Source organism: Primulina eburnea, chromosome 5 (assembly GCF_022965805.1).
Source record: "Primulina eburnea isolate SZY01 chromosome 5, ASM2296580v1, whole genome shotgun sequence".
Classification (NCBI taxonomy): domain Eukaryota; kingdom Viridiplantae; phylum Streptophyta; class Magnoliopsida; order Lamiales; family Gesneriaceae; genus Primulina; species Primulina eburnea.
In genome coordinates, this window is record NC_133105.1 from 12,891,426 (window position 1) to 12,913,382 (window position 21,957).

The 21,957-nt window shown below is 36.3% G+C and overlaps 1 protein-coding gene across 2 annotated transcripts; it reads left to right on the forward strand.

Annotated features, from left to right (window-relative positions):
• The first annotated feature begins 1,484 nt into the window (after positions 1–1,484).
• LOC140833032 (RNA cytidine acetyltransferase 1-like) lies at positions 1,485–20,457 on the forward strand. Of its 2 annotated transcripts, none has more exons than XM_073197408.1 (27): positions 1,485–1,614; positions 1,764–1,898; positions 2,048–2,139; positions 2,583–2,754; positions 2,865–2,987; positions 3,144–3,317; positions 3,642–3,752; positions 3,831–3,964; positions 4,055–4,148; positions 12,023–12,121; positions 12,807–12,943; positions 13,101–13,198; positions 14,870–14,993; positions 15,076–15,163; positions 15,257–15,356; positions 15,416–15,468; positions 16,088–16,264; positions 16,341–16,378; positions 17,327–17,420; positions 17,876–18,055; positions 18,165–18,273; positions 18,371–18,440; positions 18,505–18,646; positions 19,161–19,289; positions 19,627–19,752; positions 19,823–19,888; positions 19,971–20,457. In XM_073197408.1, exons 2-27 carry the CDS (start codon positions 1,794–1,796, stop codon positions 20,208–20,210), a joined length of 3,075 nt encoding a protein of 1,024 aa, XP_073053509.1. In that variant the 5' UTR covers positions 1,485–1,614; positions 1,764–1,793; the 3' UTR covers positions 20,211–20,457. The 2 variants fall into 2 exon arrangements, with proteins under 2 accessions (XP_073053509.1, XP_073053511.1); XM_073197410.1 differs by having other exon boundaries at positions 1,499–1,614; positions 1,768–1,898.
• The last annotated feature ends 1,500 nt before the right edge of the window (positions 20,458–21,957 follow it).

Sequence of the window (21,957 nt, forward strand, 5' to 3'; positions counted from 1 at the left end):
CAGCGTGCCTCAATGCCCGAAGACACCCGCCACAGTGTAGAATCCAACATGGAAACCTAAACTTATGATTTTTGGTGTATTTTTACCATTTTTTATTTTAAAAAGTTGTAAAAACATTATTTTATAGATTATTGATCATTATTGAATGAATTTGTGAGTTTTTCTCTCAACAAGAAAGCTTCGGCTTTGTGCATGATTTTGTGTGTTTTATCAAATTAAACTTATCAAAGTTTAATATATTGTAACGTTTGTCGATTGTTCTTCACTCAGATGGTAAAAGACGGGTTCTTTAAATGTTTGTTTGAGTTCGATTATCTATTTATGTTATTTGTTACTAAACCACGTGATTTAGGAGCGAATACATTTACTTGTTTTCAAAGATTAAAGATCGGGGGTTAAAGAAATCTTGTTGTTTATAGAATCGAGTGTGCGATTGAGTTTAGTTCGTGTTTGGTTTTCTTGGGTACCCGGAATTTGCATAAAAAATTAACCATGCAACATACATTATACCTATTTAAACAATATATTACAAAGAGATAAAACTGAAAAAATTTAAAATGATACTCAAAAAATTGATCGATCCAAAAATACAACAAATCAATGAAACAAAAAATATAAATTAAAAATTGAACATTTAACAATACCATAAAATATCCGAACATACAAGTCCAATTTAAATGCCCAACAATAAAATATAATGTCGTAATTGAAGTTTAAGATTTAAGTATACAATGTGATAAATCAAAATACAAATGAAAGCCATAAACCAACATAATTTAAAAGTTTCAAACTTAAAAAGACTTCAATCCATACAATTATTCCATCTACGCCTCTTTCAACTTCCAAACCTATTGTCATGATGAAAAATCGGAGCACACCCTCTTATTATCACGAGAAATCGAACATGACTGTAACCCAACTGAAATTTAATGCATATTTTGGTCAACTAAAATATGATTTTAGGAGGCAAGATCGAGAAGAACAAAAAACAAACATGTATTTGATTTACAAGCTATGATGATAAATTTTCAAGCTCAACCCAAAAGCTTAGTTTAAGAGGAGAGAATTGTCTAAGTATATATATGAAACTCTCAGATATTTATCTAACTGATGTAAGACAACTAACAAAATCCATTAATCAAGTGAAAGAATCAGTTTGTGATGCAAGTTTCCTTGTTGGAAAGAAAAATGAGACGAATACTTTTGTGCATAAGATTAAAAATGTGAGAGCAAAGTTGAGATATTTATGATATTTTTCATAGGGAGTGAAGACTAAAAAAAATAACATCAAGGAGCCCTTACTAAAAAGTTGATATGGGGACTGAATCATAATTGAAAATAGGTTTAGAGATTTATTTAGAATTTACATAAAAAAAAAGATGTAAAGTGATCACTGATCGGTTAGTTGGCGGGCCACAATTTTGGGCCTAATTGCTCTTCATGAAAGCCCATAACATTTGGTAAGTCGGACTAAGCAATAAAAAGCCGAATCCATATTGACCTCGAAGGGAGAACCGACAAGTGAGCACGCTATTCAGAAAGCAAGCTCCCCGCTCCATTCCTCACTGCGTCCGGCTGACGCCGCCGCCGTGGTGGTTTGCTCACTGTACTGAGGTAACTGAAACCTATCAACTCAAATATGACGTTTCATAGTGTCACGGACCGACTTGCTCCGAAGAAGGCACTTCACGAAACATCAAATTTGAATGTTATTCTCTTTCTTTTTATTTTTCCCCTTCGTTTACTGCTGCTAGTGTTTTCAGACAGGACAAAGAAACAGAAATCAAGTAAAGATGAGGAAAAAAGTTGACGAACGTATCAGAACTTTGATAGAAAATGGAGTCAAGTCCCGCCATCGCTCCATGCTTGTCATAATTGGTGACAAGTCTCTTGACCAGGTATGGAAACGTATATATATGCTTATGAACACATATTCACGTATTTTTTATGTAGACATATTCATGCATTGCTTAGTAATAAATAATTTGATCATTGTTGGTGAAGATGATTTGAAATTTATCATCAATTTTTTTTTTTCTTGAAACAGATATTGCATTTGCATCAGATGCTGAGCAAATCAGTGGTTAAGTCGAGACCGAGTGTTTTGTGGTGCTACAAGGACAAGCTCGAGCTCAGCGGGTTCTCTAATTTCCTTTCCTCTTTTTTTTCAAGTATTAGCAATATGAAAATCAGAATTTATGCATTTGAAATTCAACTTATGTCTAATGTCTTTATGATATAGGATGAACTTTGAATTTCAGTCACTTATTATTTTACCCAAACATCACTTAAAAGTTTACATTGTTGATGATGTCAACTTTCTATGTGTCACACAGTTACTAAGTTGCATGCTTCCATCCATTTTGTGTAGATTAGTGGATATGGAAAGGAGAATATTTTTTTCCATAAAGAATCATAAAAATTATAATCCCATTGCTCTATTTTACTTAAAGCCTCTCCATATATTTCATGATGTTTTCTTTTATTATTTTTTATTTTGCACAATTCTGAATCTTTGATAGTCTATTGTTTTACTGAGAAGAGATATTTGATTCAATACCATATGATATTTGGCACTGTAGCCACAAAAAAAAGCGAGTCAAGCAAACAAAGAAGTTAGTGCAAAGGGGGCAGCTGGATCCTGAGAAAGTTGATCCTTTCGTGCTTTTTCTTGAAACTGGAGAAATTACCTTTTGCTTGTACAGAGATTCTGAGAGAATTCTGGGGAACACTTTTGGCATGTGTATATTGCAGGTAAAACATGAATTTTTTTATTGCCTAATACTCGTCAGTTTTACAACAATTGCTATGAGCATTGATTCCCCCTTCTGGAGTATTTACTTCTCACTCTTTTTGTTCTTAAGGATTTTGAAGCTTTGACACCAAATCTTCTAGCAAGGACTATTGAAACTGTTGAAGGTGGTGGATTGATAGTATTGTTGCTGCGCTCCCTTTCGTCACTCACTAGTTTGTACACTATGGTTATGGTAATGCCAAGTCACTTTCCAATTATATCATATGATAATTTCAATAGGAGTATAATTGTAAATTCTGATGATACAAATTTTGCTTTGAAGAGTAGATAAGATGACTTTTTTCCATATAATCTTGTCTTTTGTGCTCATTGGGCTTTATTTTCTCAGGATGTTCACGAGAGATTTCGTACAGAATCTCATAATCAGGCTGCTGGGCGCTTTAATGAACGTTTCTTGCTTTCAGTCGCTTCGTGCAAAGCTTGTGTTGTCATGGATGATGAACTCAACATTCTACCAGTTTCTTCGCATATGAAAATAATTGCGCCAGTTATAGTTAGAGAGGTGAGCTTCATTTCTAGGGTTGCTTGAGTTCTACCTGGTGGAGTAGTATTACATCATGTTTATCACTTACAATGGAGCTAATCAGCATCTCTCAGTTTTCCCAATTTCAAAATACAATATTTTTTAGTGTGTAGAATACTGGAGGGAGAACTACTGTTTGTAGATAATGTATACACTTGAAGTAAGTTCCACCCTTACTGCAAATCCTTCCTGAGCTACGGGGCTTCTGCTTAGTGGATTATATTTTTTTCATTGTTAGTGAACCAAAATATGTCTGGGACAATGCTTTATGCATGATTGGCTATTTTCTGTTGACTTTGCAAGGATTCCGAGGGGCTTTCAGAATCTGAAAAAGAATTGAAGAATTTGAAGGAAGAGCTCAATGATGATTTCCCTGTGGGTCCTCTGATTAGAAAATGCTGCACATTGGATCAGGTAAAGGTTTGTTGCTTGGTAGAACGGACTATTATTTTTTCATGTTCTGATTGTTATGAACTCTGCTTGTTTTCTTAGGGAAGAGCTGTAATTACCTTCCTTGATGCAATTTTGGACAAGAGCCTTCGAAGAACAGTAGCTTTGCTTGCTGCTCGTGGCCGTGGGAAGTCCGCTGCTCTTGGTCTGGCAATTGCTGGAGCAGTTGCTACTGGGTAATGCAGGACATTGTCGTTTGCATGCTTTAACCTATTCATCTATTCCGTTAGCTTCTCTGCTCGCTAATTAAATAATTTCCATCATAGGTATTCAAATATTTATGTAACTGCACCAAGCCCAGAGAACGTGAAAACGTTGTTTGAGTTTATTTGCAAAGGATTTGATTTACTCGATTACAAGGTATGGTGTGTACCTCCTCTTGTACGAGGCAAGTGAAAACAAATCAGTTTTTTTTTGATAACGCGGTTATGCGACACAATTTCGTTGTTGCGTTTGACTATTTCCTGGTTATTTTTTACGTACTGGAAATTTCCTATCAGCTTTTTGGATTCATGCCATTATTTTCTATTAAAGCTAGTCTCTTTATGCATGCTTTTCATGCATTCATATTAAAAATTTGTGTCAACTGCAGAAAAATAAGGGAACAACAAAATAAAGAAGGAAGAACAATTCCTCTTTTTTTTTGTATATTGAGGTTCACCGTTTAATAAAATTCCGTTTAATAAAATTTAGATCGGTAAAAAACCATAAAATCATACCCCACTAAATCTGTAAAATATATTCTAGCTTACTTATTCTAATTAAATAAACTCTTAATATTTAATAATATTGTCAAAATTATTGACGCTCCCCCTCAAGTTGGTGCGAAGATATTCATCATGTTTAACTTGCTACTTGTTCTTCAAAGGCTTGCCTTGATAGGCCCTTGGTTAAGACGTCTGCTACTTGCCATGCTCTAGGAACATTTGGAGGGCAGATTACCCCTTCTTTAAGCTTCTCTTTTATGAAATGTTTGTCGATTGCAATGTGCTTGGTTCTGTCACGTATAACAGGATTGTGACAATACTAATCGCTGCTTTGTTATCAAATATAGCTTCGTAGGAAAGTTCATCCTCTTGTTTAGATCCTCCATAACATTTTTTAGGCACAACACTTCACACAATCCTTGAGCCATAGACCTAAATTCAGCCTCTGCATTGCTTCTGATGACAACGCTTGTTTTTTCACTTCTCCAAGTTACCAAGTTGCCCTATACGAATGTGCAGTAACCTGAAGTGGATCGCCCATCAGTGGCTGATAGGGGTGTTCATTATTCGGATATAACCGAAAAAACCGACCGAATTTTTTAATTCGGTTTTTTTGAATCGGTTTTTCGGTTTTCGGTTCGGTTTTGGATTTAGTTTTTGAAATATTCGGTTTTCCGGTTCGGTTTCGGTTTTTGTGTACTGAAATCCGAAATAACCGAACCGACCGCATTTTATGATATATTATTATTTAGTCCCTACTGTTTCCAGCTTTTATAGGTTTTAGTCCAAACCTTTTAGTATTTATATTATAATTTATTTACATATCTAACATTTATAAAAATTAAAACTTAGCCGGCCCTAGCAGTAGCTAATCTTTTGCACAGAAAATCAGCGCTTTCTTCCTCTTCTCTTGAGTTTTGACGGTGTTGTTCGGTGTTCGTTGATTTGCAGTTTTCAGGGACTTTTATGATTTTTCGAATTTTTATGTTTCTTTTTTTTGGGATATTGAAGTGGATGATATTCCTTGTGTGTGTTGGTTGTACGTTTGTCAAGATTTGTAGTTTAGGTGTTTTTTTTTTGTGGGCATGTCAAGCTTTATCTTCAGTAGCTTTTTATTGTTTTTGAATATGATTTGAATTTTGAATTTTGAATATATGTATTTATGAATTGCGACACCATCATCAAGCATTGCTATGATTTGAATTTTGAATATATGTGTTTATGAATTTAAATTAAATGTTTGAAAAGATTTATGTTTTTTTTCACTTTATGATATATTATTAATTAAACCGAACAAACCGAACCGTATAAACCGGTCCATTATATTACCAAACCGAAACCGAACCGAATTACAATTGTTCGGTTTCGGATTACATTATTCAAAAACCGAAAACCGAAAAACCGAACCGAAATTAGATAAATTAAAACCGAACCGACCGATGAACACCCCTAGTGGCTGATCCAGTCTAGCATGCATCAGTGTAAACTTCTATCTCTTTCTTCTCACTCTTTTCAAAGAGAAGTCATTTTCCCGGAGTTCCTGTGAGATATCTCAAGATTCAATAAAATGCCTCAAGATGTTATGTACATGGTGAGTGCATAAATTGACTAACCAAGCGTACTGCGAATGGAGATCATGGATGAGAGGTTGTGTATCGAAGGTATCATTTTCAGTTCTGATCAATGGGAGACCGAGAGGAAAATTCAGGGCTTTCAAAGGTCTTCGTCAAGGAGATCCATTGTCTCCCTTTCTATTCAACTTGGTCGTTGATGTGTTGGGAAGATTGATAGACAAAGCTAAGGAATCAGAACTTTTAAAGGGAATAGAGGTTGGCAAAGAAATGATTGAGATATCTCATATCCAGTTTGCGGATGACACGCTTTTTTTCGCAAAGAATGACGAACACATAACATTCTTGGTTCAAGTGGTGCGCTCATTTTGTGATATGTCGGGTTTAAAAATCAATTGGGAAAAGAGTGCACTGTTGGGAATTAACCGTGAAATTGAACAAGTTGACAGGTTGGCAAGACGCGTGGGATGTGGTAAAGAGTCATGGCCTATTACATATTTGGGTGTACCTTTGGGAGGCAATCCTTTGAAAGAAGCATTCTGGCAGCCGGTGGTTGCTAAAATGTCCAGAAAATTGGCCACATGGAAGAAAGCATTTTTGTCTAAAGGGGGTAGATTAACATTGATACTTTCGGTTTTGAATACCATGCCGATTTATTACATGTCATTATTCAAGGTTCCAAAAAGTGTTGAGGAATCGTTGGATAAGATATCAAGGGATTTTTTATGGGACGGAATGGATGGAGTGAGCCATTTACATTTGGTCGCATGGGATCAAGTGTGCAAACCAAAGGAAAGAGGTGGATTGGGGATTTCAAAAATCAGCTTAAAAAATACAGCATTGTTTGGGAAGTGGTGGTGGAGATTTTTCCGAGAAGAGGGCACACTGTGGAAAAAAATTATTGTGAGCAAATATGGATTACAAGAAAACGGTTGGGATGCGGGATTGGCAAGAAATGTAACATACCGATGCCCTTGGAAATTTATTTCCCGGATATACCCATCTTTTAAAAACATGATTTTAATTAAGGTGAGAGGAGGGAATAAGGTTAGATTTTGGGAGGATAATTGGTTGGGCGACTGTTCTTTCAAGGTCTGTTTTCCAGCTTTATTTCAGCTTTCATCTTGTCACAATTTGTCTATTTCAAATTTTGCTCATTATGATAGTGCAACTTGCGACCACTCTTGGGATTTTCATTTTAAGAGGGGAGTGAGAGATGTGGAGATTGATCAGCTCACAGGGTTATTAGAAGTTTTAGAGCCGGTTAGATTAGTCGAGGGGGTGGACGATTTTATTCAGTGGAGCGGGGATACGTCGGGTTTGTTTTCTGTTAGTTCTTTCTACGACCCTTTTTTCTCATCTAATCTTTATCCAAAATTTCTACTCTTCGATGCTATCTGGAGAGTTCCTGTTCCTAGTAAGATTCAGTTTTTTTCTTGGTCAACAACTCTGGGTAAGCTACCGACATCGGAGATGATTCAAAAAAGATGCCCCGGACTTGCGTTGTGTCCCAATTGGTGTGTTCTATGCAGAAATGATTCAGAGTCTCAGGACCACATTTTCATCCATTGTCCATTCTCGTTTTCTTTATGGATTAAAGCTTTGCAGGAGCTGCGGTTGTTTTGGGTGACGCCTAAATCAACCAAAGACTTATTCATCATGGATTTGGGTCGGACCACGGGCAAGAGAGGAGGAAAATTTTGGCAAGTTGTGGTTCAATGTATATGCTGGACGGTTTGGTTGGAAAGAAACCAGAGAATCTTCGAAGAAAGAGAAACGGATGTCGATAAATGCTGGGAGAAAATCAAGCTTAATGTCGCCACGTGGATTGGAATTCTCAAAGAGTTCAAGAATGTTTCGGTTTTTGATTTGATAAGACCGTGGGATTATGTGTATCACTAAATCATTATTGCGATAAAATGCTAAATTAGGAAGGTCATCTGCTTAATCGATGACTGTTGTTGAAAAAGCCCTAAAACTCTTGTTTGAAAAATTGCGGAAAATTAATTTTTTTTTAAAAGAACTTAAATGGCCTCATTCATAAAATCGACTGATGAATCAAATTCAGTGTTTAAAATAATAGCAGTGGAAAAAAATAATGTTTGCCAAAAATAACAATTTTAAAATATCCGACGACTGATAAAATTGTTTGCGGAATAAAATAACAAATGCTGGACTGAGGTCCTCGGGTGCCACTACTGCCGACCCAAGCTGGCTCACTGGTCCCCGAGGTCCCCGCCCTCGGCTCTGGCCTCATCAGTACCTACAACAATCAAGTTTAGTGAGCCTAAAGACTCAGCATGCATATATCGCAGGTAACGAGTAAAATCTGAAGTAGAATATGCATGGGATAAAATGTCATGTCATGAGGCATGCTGAAAATAATCTATACAGAGCAATTATAATACGTGCATAACTGAACTGAAAATCACAGTAAAAATATTTGCTCCTTGGAGCCCTGTACTGAAATAACTGGTAAAATTTTCTGTTGAGATTATGGTCTACGCCTGTGGCCCCTGTACTAAGCTGAACTGGTCGGTAACTGGCTACCGGGGAGTATAAAACTGAACTGAGCTGGCCAATCACTGGCGACCGGGTGGTACCAAATTGAACTGATCGGTCACTGGCGACCGTATAAAATAATGCTCCCATCATAGTGAATTGACCACAAGCAATATCGCATAAATCTCAAAAATAAGTATTTTCTATTTTATGCACGTAATAAATTAAATGACTGAATTAAATATCCTGTATCATTTTACCAACTGGATTGGATCGTTCCCAGGCTCGCTGCGACCTAAATGCGTCGTGAAAAATATGCAATAGATTTTTCTTGACCAAACTATGCCATTAAGTTTGAAAATGCGACAATTACGTCTACCGACTTCGTATTTAATCATGAACCCGAACCAACCCGAACCAACACTGAATCGACGTATAGTCATGATTAAAATACGCTTAAAATTATGAACTAATGCTCCTAAAATGATGAGGGTCGAAATCTAGGTGAAATGGAGGCCAAAACAAGAAACGCTCTTTCGAGAGTCAATTTGGCACATCGCACCGTAAATTCTCGTACGACCTCAAAAATGATCCGAATCACGAACGGTCGAAAACCTGACCTTCCCAACTCAAAGGGGCACTGTCCAGTCCAAGGCCATAGGCTAAAAGCCGACCGAGAACTCGAACGAGCCTCCGAACCGACACAGCAACTTGCTGTAAATTCCAGCAGCTGTACCATCGCGTAACTTGTATTGTTTTCGAGACTACCGGCCATTGGGGGCGTGAACCACCGACCAGAGACTCTTACCAACATCCCAAGGAGTGATTTGAACCATGGCTAAGGGCCCTAGGCCAGCCACAATCCGCATCACACCATAACTCAACCGAAACTCCAACCGAGAACCAACGTGCATGCGTGTGTAGTGTTTTGCTTAGATCGATGTCTTGCGTCGTTCCAGTGGCCATTTGATTGACCATGACACGATCTAGACATATAGGGGCATGGTATGAACCGTGGCTATGGGCCATAGGCCAACCAAGATCCATACCAAGCAACCAAAAACCGAAACCATATGCTGAACCAATGAAGAAGCCGAATGGGGAAAGGGGCTGTTCTTGTTGATTTGATTAAAACCGATGCACCATGGACCAAGCCACCAAAAGGGCGACTTAGTCACGTCTTAGACATGCTAGGGGAGTGATCTAACCATGGCTAAGAGCCCTTAGGGCAGCCAAGATCAGATCAAACCCTCATGACAGGAAACTGAAATTTTCGAACACCATTTTCTGCACCTATGGGGCTTGCTGTCATTTCGGTTTTTCCAGCAAGCATGGGACTGAAACAAACGTTCTAACATGGCCCTAACATGTCCTAGTACATGTCCATATGCAGCCTCGAGCCCCTGGAACGAGCCATCCCTGAAATCGAACAAACATACCAAATCGTGAAGCATTAAAGCACTCGAAAAATCTGTGCAGAAAGTTTTAAGAATTTGCTATGCATATTTCGGTTTTCATGATAAAAAAATCATGCACATGTGATATTAAAAATTCAGTATATGACTTGATTGAGGTTTGAAAGAAATCTAGACATGCCTGGTTTCGTTTCGAAAGGAAATGAACGAAACGACGACGTCGCGGCACGGAGGAGGTGGAGCGCTTTCTCTTGATTCCCTTGGCTCTCGATTTTTCTCTCTTTTCCTCTAGCTAAGGCTCACGTTTTTTCTACTGGATACACTCAGAATTTCGAAATAATGGAGGGGGAAATAAGTGGTTAAGAAGGTGAGGAGAAGGGGGCACAAAATAGGGAAGATCCAAGACCAAGTCTCCATGCATTTAAATTTTGAATTTGAATTCTAGTTTGCTATCAAATGATCACTTGGGTGCTTCTAGAATGTAGTGGCCGAAATCTTGAGTTTATTAGACTAGGATAATGCTAAATATTTGCTTAATTAAGGTGGACCAAGAATAAAAAGATCATTATGCTAATTCAACCAAGAATGGGTCAAAAGGGTGATGAGTTGGCAAGGGATAGGTTATCAACTTAGGGGCCGAAATTCACTTCTAAAAATGAATGGGGAGTGATGTTTAATTACTAAATTAATAACTCTTAAAAGTCTCACTAATCCCTTAAATAATTTAGTGAATAAAACCATTAATTATGCAACTTAAATGAGCTTATTTCTTAATCACCTCAAGCAACTTAAATACATCCTCAAACTTCTTTAACTTAAATGAACTTACTTGCTGGCTAAATTAACTTCTGGAAATATTTCTCAAATCTTAAATTCTATCTCAAAACTCCAACTCCAGTCCGACCTCACTGAAATAACTGAAAAATCAAACTACTGCATGAAACAATAAAATAATTAACTTCAAAGAAATGTATTAAAATAATCATGCAATGAAGTCAATTTAATTTTAAAAATCTAGAATTATGCATGGCTTATACGTAGACTGATTTACGGGTTCTACAGTTGTAATCATTTTTAACAATTAATTTATAATATTGTTTCCTATCAAAAAAAAAAATATAGGTATATCAGTTTTCCATCTAGTCTTTGTTATCTCCCGGTATCTACTGGAATGCCATCCTGGATGTCTCCTAGCTTAGCATTTGCCTTCATAGGAGTATCTTATGGGCCACAATCACTCATCCCGGTTTCCGGAGGGTGATCCAGGACATACTTCCTTTGGGACCCCATGATTCCTTTCTTGGACCTTGCCACCTCCATTCCAATAAAGTATTTCAATTGTCCCAAATATTTCATCTCAAATTCAGTTGCCAAGCTTTCTTCAGTTTGTTCACTTCTTCTATGTAATCTCCTGTCACAATTGTATCATCAACATAAACAATGATGATAAACAATTAGTACAGAAATCTTGTTTGTGTTAAGACATTCTGGTGAAAAGAGTTTGACCAGATTGTCCTTGACTATAGCCCTGGCCGGGCTGAAAGCGGTGGTTGTGCCAGCATCAGCACTGACCATAGCTGTCTTGGAATTCATGACTGATCTCCGGTTTCTGATACCATGCAGAAAAATGAGGGAACAATGGAATAAAGAAGGAAGAACAATTCCTCTATTTTTTTGTATATTGAGGTTCACCGTTTGATACAATTTATAAATATAAAAAATCATAAAATCGTATCCCACTAAATCTGTAAAATGTATTCTATCTGACCAAACTTATTCTAATCAAATAAATTCCTGATATTAAAAGATATTGCCGAGATTATTGACACTAAAGACTTTTGTGTTATTGAATTTTCAACAGTATTTAGAGATTTTGTGTGAGAAGTAGTGATTTTTAGGATTGAGAGTAGTGTTTTTTAGTATTGAGTGTTGTAAGAATATTTTAAATCAAATATAGTCTTATAGAGTTTTCTCTTATTATTGTAAGTTGCAGAACAGTATTTATTATTTGGCTGAAACATATAGTTCCTCATTTGTAGGAGCACTTAGATTATGATGTGGTGAAAAGTGCAAATCCTGATTTTAAAAAAGCCACTGTGCGAATCAATATCTACAAACAACACAGACAGACAATTCAGGTTAGTAGATTTGTAGTGGTTTTCTACTTTTCTTCTTTACGGACAAGGATATTAAGTATTAACCATACATCAAGGACTTTTCTCACAAACTTTTTTTTGCTGCAGTTACTTTGCTATGCATGTTTTTTTCTGGGCGATATAATATTATTTTCAGGATTTCATTTCTATTGTGCGTGACTAAGAAAATTTACGGTCATTCATGATCAGTAATAACTAATAAACATCAAACGCCCTCTAGGTTTAAGCCTTCCTCAATTTTTTCTGTGACATTTAGTGACGATGGAAGTGTTAGATTGTTAAAGGACTTTGAGCTGAGAAGAAGTGTGAGTGTGGAGTTTTTTATGCCTTTGGGCGTTATGTAAGAGGAAAAAGAGAGGAGTGATATAGCTTTTTTTGTCATTAACCAACTCTTCATTTATCGAGGAATGCTAGGTGTAAGAGTAAGATCTCTCCGTTGGCTGAATAAAGTACTTCATATGGAGGGAATAAGAAAAACTTTTTGCTCTTTTGTTGCCTACTCAAAAAAGAACATGAAAGATGCTTTAAAGTGGATTAGATCATTGGTTAGAGGTTCTTTGAGGCTATTCTTTGTAGAAAATAATTGAAATGATAGTTTAAGAATGACATCGTCTACTTCTGAGTGAAAAAACTTGGAAAAATAAGTTGCATCCCGATGTCTGTGCAGTATATACAACCACATGAACATGAGAAGCTCTCCCAAGTTGAATTGTTGGTGGTTGATGAAGCAGCAGCTATCCCATTGCCAGTTGTGAAGTCTTTGCTTGGTCCATATCTTGTATTCCTTTCATCTACTGTCAATGGGTAAAAGATGCTCTTTTGTAGGTTCTGTTAATAGTTAATACTCTATAAAATGAGTGCCCTCAGTGATGGAAATTGTAGATTTCTTGAAGGAATCATTATTTTCATAACTAAATGCTGCCACTTGTTGATGTTTTCTTCCGATTTCCTTCTTTTTAAGTTATGAAGGTACAGGACGGTCATTATCTCTAAAACTTCTTCAGCAACTGGAGGAGCGAAGTCGGATATCAAATAAGAGCACGGAGTCTGGTATCTCAGGTGTTTTAAGTTCTCATTTTCTTTTCTAGCATAAAAGAGATACTTGCATTTGGAGTTTTACTAGTCGTAGTTATTTATTTTGTGTCATATGATGTTCTTTCTTTTTAATACTGACTAATGATGGTAAACATGCATGTACAAATTTATATGAGTTGTAGTTAGAAAGAAGTATAAAGCATTGATGTAATATGAAACAATTTTACTGCCTGGCATATTTTGACCCATTAACTTAAGTTGCTGGCTTTGTAAACATAGCTAAACCATATAGTTTACATTTTTGCTAGCTCTTACATGCATCAAAGCGATTGAATTACCTCACTATAACCCAACTTTACTCAAGATGTGAATGCATTGTGGTAAGTTGTCTGTAAAAGAGAAGTAATCCTTGGGAATATTCCCTTTTTGAGATTGAGAAATATTTGGAACCGAAAGTTTCACATGTATCAAATTCCTCTCTCATAACATAGCACTTTGTTTATCAAGTGTTTTCGTCAATTGTCATCCGAACGGAAGTAAAAACATTCCTATATGGTGTATGTAAACCCGCTCAATTCTACTCAACATCGGAGAATAAGAAAAACTGCAAGTCTGCATCTTGCATGTGATATATGCTCATAGATATGTGCATATGAAATTTTTTGCATCATAAAGGTTGAATTCCCAGCTTTAAGTCAAATTTGGTGCTAGCATGTGAAAGAACATTCCATACTTTAATCCCAGAACCTAGTGCTTAAGTCCATGCTAAAGTCAAATCTGTCAGTGCATGTGAAAGAACTTGTGTCACTTCTAGATAAATAAGGTCAATGTAGAGGCTTATATGTGAATGTGTACTTATAGGCTATAGCGTTATTGGGTATGATATAGAAACATGGGATAAATATTAAATCTGAGCATGAGGATGACCATGTTATCAGTTTTTTATGACTATGTAAAAATAATATAAATATTAATACACAAAGTGATACCTCAATGATGTTTTCCAGAGGCATCTTCGTACTCAACTATTCTTTCTCTGATATCGCCTCCCCACCCCTCCCCTCCCCTGTTCTTATTTCTTTTTCCTGCTGGTCTTGTTTAAAGTAATTGGGGTGCAGGCCAATATTATAATGAAGCCTTTTGTTAATTGTTACTTTAAGTTTGTAGTTATTTAAATTTTATTTATTTGTATATACATTTCTTTCTTTAGACACGGAATGCTTGCATTTTGTAGTAGTCTGATTTTCAGCTTGAGGAATATGAGATAGTTGTGTCTGAGTACTAAAGTCTGCATCTGAGATTTGAGTTTTGGTCTTTATATATATGTGTGTGTGTGTATTGGATACTGGTGCCTGTTTAGTCTTTGAAGTAAATTACTTTCCTGCTTTGGTTATTTTTATTCCAAATAACTCTGGAAGGCAGCTTGTGGTGCTATTCTCTACTTTTTTAACAAATGTTACCTTATTGACTTCCAGAAACATACAATCAAACCAGCTTCATCACTGTTCAGAGCTTTGTTGGTTTTCTTCATTGGATAGATTCTAGAATGCTGTAACGATATTAGTTTTTATATATCCATTCCAACATTTTATCCTTTCTATGTTGAGGAGCCTTGGTGATGTATTTATTTTATGAATTTTTGTTGTAAGGCTTTGCTTAGTGAATTTGCTAAAGTTCCAGTAACTTCATCATTAGGTCGGCTTTTCAAAAAGATAGAATTGAGTGAATCTATCAGATATGCTTCCAGTGATCCAATTGAATCATGGCTTCATGGTTTACTATGTCTTGATGCGACAAAATCCATCCCTAATATTAACAGGTTGCCATTTTAATTTAGATATTTTATTTAAAAGAGATACTAAACATTAGATCTCCACTGAGGTCTCTTCTTTCTTCATCAGGCTACCCCCGCCTGGCGAATGCGATCTCTACTATGTCAATCGAGATACATTGTTCTCCTATCACAAGGACAGTGAATTATTTTTGCAGGTGCTTATATTTAAGCATGATGATCCTAACGAGTTCCTTTTTTATGTATTTATCAATCTGGCGGTTAAGTTCGTTTTATGACAATTTATGCAGCGAATGATGGCTCTGTATGTTGCTTCACACTACAAAAATTCTCCCAATGATTTGCAATTGATGGCTGATGCTCCTGCACACCACTTGTTTGTGCTACTTGGTAATTTTTTTGTATTACCAACTAACTTCCAGCTGTATATTTACTGATCATATTTGCAGGTCCCGTTGATGAGTCCCAAAACCATCTTCCTGATATTCTGTGTGTCATCCAGGTTTGAATTCCTTCATATGCTACAACATTAAAAAATGTGTTTCATGCCCTCTAGGTATAGATGCTCTTATTTAATTATGAAGTTTGTTTTATTAAGAAATGTCGCAAGCCTGATATGGTCATGTTTTGTGAATGTTATAGCATTAGTTGTCCTCTATTGCTAATTATTTTCATGGTTCCGTTGATTCTGTTGTCTTTGGTGACTATACGGTATGCTATTTCATTCTTCTTCCCAAAATAGACTTCTTCTGTGCTTCTTCAAGTTTTTGTGATGGTTTATAGAATTCTAGCAGAAGGACAGGTTTGGAACCTGGCTTTTCTTTGATCCCAGTCTTTGGCCTGATTGTTGCAATTTGATTACCAAAATGCATTCTTTTCTTGATTCTGAAAATTCCGTTCGTTGCACGCTATCTACTAGCCATCTTCTTTTATATATAGCGCATCACTATTCAATGAGTAATAGTAATCCTAAGATTCAGTTTTTCATTTTTTATATCATACCATAGATGATTAAAGACACCTGGTAACGGTACGATTACGAATATATCTACTTTTTATAAAACAATGATTGTCTTGTTTATGCTGGTGGTAAAGTATTTGCTTGTTAATAAAATCTGTAGGTCTGCCTTGAGGGACAAATTTCTCGTAAATCTGCGGTTAAAAGCTTAAGTGAGGGTCGTCAGCCCTTTGGAGATCAGATTCCTTGGAAATTTTGTGAGCAGTTTCGGAACACAGATTTTCCCAGTCTTTCAGGCGCTCGTATTGTACGCATTGCCACACATCCAAGTGCAATGAGGGTAATTCTAGAGCAATCCGACACATATGAAGTAATTTTGTACCCTCTTCATCAATAACATATTTCAATTATTGCAGCTTGGATATGGCTCTGCTGCTGTTGAACTTCTAGTTAGGTATGTTCATATTCTTCTAAAGCTATTAATCTACCCATTTAGGTCTTTATAATTACTTTGTACTGGATGCATATCTTTTTAAGTTTAGTAGTCCATATTGAATCTGCATGCATGTTATTAAAAGTATTCACTTACTGCCACTCTTTTTTTAATGATAAAGATTCTTGAGCCCCTAAGAAAGAATATTAATTCATCATACTGATGTTCTTTCATTTTCTATTTGGTTGATTGCTTTGTTTGGTTTCTTTGATGAAGATTGAAGTTCTGGGTTGTGTTTTGCATTTTCATGTACGGCGATTTAGGAGAATATGCAGTTTGTGACAGCCAACAGCTCGTAATGAAATCAATATAAATAGAACGTCTAAAATGTTCTGTTGAGTCCTCTAGGTTTTGTGAAGTCTAAAAAAATTTATTCGCTTTCTAGTTTATCTCTTGCAATTATCGACTGGCCGCAACAAAATTCCTGAAACCGATGTTATGATGGCATATAATTATGTCATGGCTCTGACCTCTCTGGTCAATATATCTGCATAGGAACCTCCAAACTTCTGATGCAGCTACTTTAAACTTATCTCTAGTGTTTTTCTTTGTCTAAATAGCAACAACTGAGGTAAAATTTCCATACATGATTTGCTGATTTACGCCAGTGTAGAAAGGAGGCACCTTTATGGTGATGTTAGCCATCTTGGTAATCATAACGTTTGAGGGTTATTATTTGTAGCTTTGAACATGCCAAACTACCTATATGTTTTAAAGAAAACAGAAGGATATTGGTTTTTGTTGATTTTAATTTTTCTTCTTGCCTTTTATTTTACAAAATTTTATTATATCGAAATTAAGTGCAAGGATTACCCCTCACACAAACATTGAAGAATGAGCTGCCAATTGTATGTAATGATTCAATTACCTCGATAGTGGATGCAAGGATTACATATTTACTGCTTATAGGTATTTTGAGGGCCAGTTGACTCCAATATCTGAGTTAGAAGTTGACGAACACACAGAGAATTCCCCAGTCAGAGTCATTGATGCTGCAAAGAAGGTCTCTTTCACAGTTCTCATTAGTTGCTTGGTCCTTTTTATAATGTACTTATTTGACCTTGAATTCTTTTTGTTTTTTTTTCTGTTGAGGATCTTGTACATTTGATCATTTATGTCTTTGCGGGATTGTGATTGTTTTGCTGTTTTGCTATGATAGTAGGCCTCTTGTTTTTTCAACGTGATACCAAAGACGAGGATAATTACAGTCTCCATGCTCTTATTACTGAGATGATATTGTTTAGTTGACACAACAAATTTCTAACGAGGGAAAGAGAGAAGCATGAGAATTGCAACTCAAGTACTGCAGAAACTGTTAATTATATCAATGCCTTCTGTGTAATATGAAGTGGTGCTGTTGAGTATATTTCATTTGTTCACTAAGTCTCGTTGAATTTATGGCTGGAATATTTCTTTTATTGTCTTTGTTGAAATTTCTACAAATCATATTGACTGCAGGCCTCGTTGCTGGAAGAAAATATATACCCAAGAACTGACCTTCCTCCACTGCTTGTACCTCTCCGTGAGCGACGGCCAGAAAAGCTCCATTATCTTGGTGTCTCTTTTGGGCTTACTCTGGACCTTTTTCGCTTTTGGAGGAAACATAATTTTGCTCCATTCTACATTAGCCCAGTTTCGGTAAGACTGTAACTTCTCTATAATGGACCAACTCTCAATTTTTGTTTTGTTATTATTACTTTCTGAATGTTCTAAGAGACTAGCGTGTTCTCTGACACTTCTTCAACAGAGTAATGTGACCGGTGAACACTCTTGCATGGTTCTGAAACCATTAAACAATGATGACATTGAAACTAGTGGATCTGATACTTTGGGCTTTTTCAGTCCATTTTCTGAAGGTCTACTCTGTTGCTTTTTTGAAGACGACCCCTTTTATTTCAAATTAGGGGTCAATTTGTTTGGACCGGAATAATGATCATTTTTAATTGTTCTCAGAATTCAGGAAGGACTTCACTAAATTGTTGGCTCGTACATTTTTTCAAATGGAATACAAGCTTGCCATGAGGTATGGTTCTGGCTTTCTTCTAAATCGTAATTCAGTATTCTAACACTGCTGGATTATTTGCCAGTATCTTGGACCCGAAGATAAACTTCTCAGAGGTGGATTTGTCCTCTTCCAGTGGATTTTTAAATTCAATTAGTGGAATCCTATCACCCCTTGCTATGGAACGACTGGAAGCATACACTAATAATCTTGTAGACTATCGCATGGTAGGATCTTGTTTCAATGATTGAAGGAGTATAGTATTTGTATTGTGGAAATTTTATTTATGTGATTGTATTTTCCCAATGGCTTCTCTTAGAACCTTTCTTAATTATCTTATGAATAATTAATAATAATAATGTATACAGCATACTGTGTTTTGACTTTCACATTGAATTCTATAACAATTTTCACATGGTCACTTCAAGAAAAAAGTTTACAAATGTGCTTTTGCTTTTATGAAATTTTATTATCTTGTTTCAAGGAGTTAATCTGTCTTTCAATCATCAAAATCAGTTGTTTTTCTTAGTTTTTTCCATGATGGAATCTTTTTGCACCTTTTATATTTTCAGAGTTATCACAATTTTTAATTACCACTTTATTCTCTGGGTGAATATTTGAATATAAAACCGCTGTCGATATTTTATGTGGTTTCCCTTCACTTAGGAGTCTGTGTCCCTATATAATGTTGTTGCCTTCTGAGTTGCTAGTGTCATTTGCCTATTCTGATGCATATCGCAGACTGCAGCATTTGTAGACGATCTTGCCCGTGCTTACTTCTGCCGGAAGATACCAACCACTTTGTCATATGCCCAGGCTTCTGTTTTGCTCTGCATCGGGTTGCAGGGAAAAGATATTTCCTGCGTTGAGGTATACTTTATCATTTCTCAATTTTTTTTTTCATCACAAATGGGGTGGGGGTGGTAAGTCTCGAACTCGAGACATCTCAATATTTGAGACACAACATGCCACTTCAGCCAAAGGCTAGTGGCTTTCTCAATATGTTTTTTGAATGCTTATATTTCCCTAGCATCCCCACGATTTTATTAGTGCCAAAAGATATGTTGATGTAGGCGGAACATCCGGTTCTAAAGTATGTAGTTGACATGAAGCTCTGTGGTTCAGCAACATTTTGACCTCCAAAATTTTTTAATCTTGGAGAGATGATTATCTGATTACCCTTTTTGTTACTCATTTTGGTTTATAGGCTGAGATGAAGTTAGAGAGGCAGCAAATAATGTCGTTGTACATGAAAGTAATGAAGAAGTTTTACAAATTCTTGCGTGATTTGGCATCGAACGAGATTCATTCTAGTGTTCCTCACTTGAGAGATGTAAGTTTTCTACTAAACTACTGTTTGCAAGAAAGAACTTTCCTTGTTGCTGATGCGTGTTAGTTTTCAGATTGCCATGGAACCTCATCCAGTTTCCTTGGAAGAAGAACTCAATGCTGCAGCGAAACAAGTTGAGGTTTGTGGACCTTGTTGCGATTCTTCAATTTGCTTCTTTTTTTTCACATTTATGTTGTGGTCTTACCTCTTACCGTATCCAGCATGAGATGAAAGCAAAGGCGGATGATATGCTGAACCCTGACCATCTACAACGGTACGCGATTGTAGACAAAGAAGTTGATTTCGAGAATGCCTTGCAAAATGGCGGTGGAAAGGCTCTGTCGGGTGGTCTTTTTAGTGTAAAATCAAGTAAAAGTAAGATTGAGAAGCTGAATGAGAGGAAAAGAAATAAGCAAGAAAAAGGAGGTTCCAAAACGAACAAGAAGAGAAAATCAAATTGACACAACATTCACATTTTATTGCGTGATTATTTTATGTCAATCATGGCAATACTGCCCCTGTTCTTGTTGCTTCAAAGGTATAATTTTATATAAACAGATCAACATCAGCGTGCATTTGATTCCCATCGACAGCCATCACCATTGACATTCAACATCCTGCAGTTCCTTATCCCGCCCATGTTGAAAGGTTTTGGCAACTTGGTTAATATCTGTTATATATCTCATATCTATATTTCTTCACTATATTTCTTCGCTATATTATACCCAGAAAGAGTACCATATGATAATCATCTTGGTTTGACTTGTTTTTACACAACTTTTCTAATTACTTCTATGTAAGTACCATTTTTGTAATGCTACTATATATATATAACCTTGGGTTAGTACATCATCCGTCCAGGAAGTTCAATCATTCAACATTCCTGCCTCAACATCAAAATTCTCACATGCATGATTCATACTTAGGGAGTCTATTGACTCAGCAAGTCTTAACCATAGTAACAAGTAATACATATACATGTACATGCAACAGTAAAAATATTTTTAATAAAAATAGCTTTTTCATGAACATGCATAAATTTAAACCTTTTATTTTATCATAAATGTACGTATACATATACGCTTTACCCTTAGATGAATTCAAATCATTAATTGTGACATTTGTATCAGATGTTGTTGATTGATTAATCTTACATATTACCGTGGTACCAAGTGGTGGGGACATTAGCGAAACTCTCATCCGTCAACTGAGCTTTGACCTTACATGTCATCGTGTCATTTTGTATTCGTATTCGTATTAGTCACAATCAAATCACCTCATTGAACACATTTTATCATATCCATCACTTATAGGAATTTATGCATATAACATTTTCTTGAAACTAAGCATACAATTTATTTTTTAACATTTTGGAATTTTCATCAGAAAATTCCATAGCTTTTCAAAATAAATATTTTAACAATCATTACAGCATTCCGGACACTATCAGGACTCGTAATATTTTCCAGGTGTAAAATGACTGTTTTGCCCCAACCCTAGATTTCCCATTTTACCCTTGGACCTTAAAACGAGGACCCGAATCCATCCGAACTTACCATAAAATCTTAAAATATACTAATAAATATTTCTTAAACGTAAACTTAGGCCTCGACTAAATTTTATAATTCGTTTTAAAACTTGAATCGAAGTCTCAGTTTTATCTCGAATCAATTTGAAACTTAACCGAACTTTCACCATAGCTTACTAACATTTAAACAACAATTTTTTAACCCATGTCAAGCTATTTAGAACCCTTGAAAAAGCCTAGAGACCTACTGAAATTTTCTACACAAAAACACTGAACCCTAGCTTCCACCAACCCTCATGTTCTTCGACCTTAGCCCCTAACAACCAATTTCAGACCCTATGCAACCTTTCTAGAACCAAAAATTAAACCCTTAGGACTCTAATGGACCGAGCCTAGTGAGACATGCATGCACAGCCCCCAAACCCGCGCCCTACAAGACTTGTGTGCTCAAGCCTCACGCCTACAGCCCTTCTCCTTGAACCCAACACCCCTTAACCCATCTAGGACCACTCCACAGCCCTCTTAGGAAAACTAGACCCAGCCCCAGCCGCCCAAGCCGCACCCCTCAAGGAAATCGAACGCGAGCCCTAGTTCCATAAAGAACCCTAGGTTTCACTCACCACTCTTCCCTTTCTGTCCAGGCCTTCATCATGCATCTAAGGACCCTTAAAACCTATGAA

Excerpts from the sequence above, each read along its gene's own strand:
- LOC140833032 (XM_073197408.1), top strand. The coding sequence starts at position 1,794 with ATGAGGAAAAAAGTTGACGAACGTATCAGAACTTTGATAGAAAATGGA. Across the intron at positions 2,988-3,143 it reads GTTTGTACACTATGGTTATG|GATGTTCACGAGAGATTTCG; the intron begins GTAATGCCAAGT and ends TTATTTTCTCAG. Across the intron at positions 14,994-15,075 it reads TCCATCCCTAATATTAACAG|GCTACCCCCGCCTGGCGAAT; the intron begins GTTGCCATTTTA and ends TTTCTTCATCAG.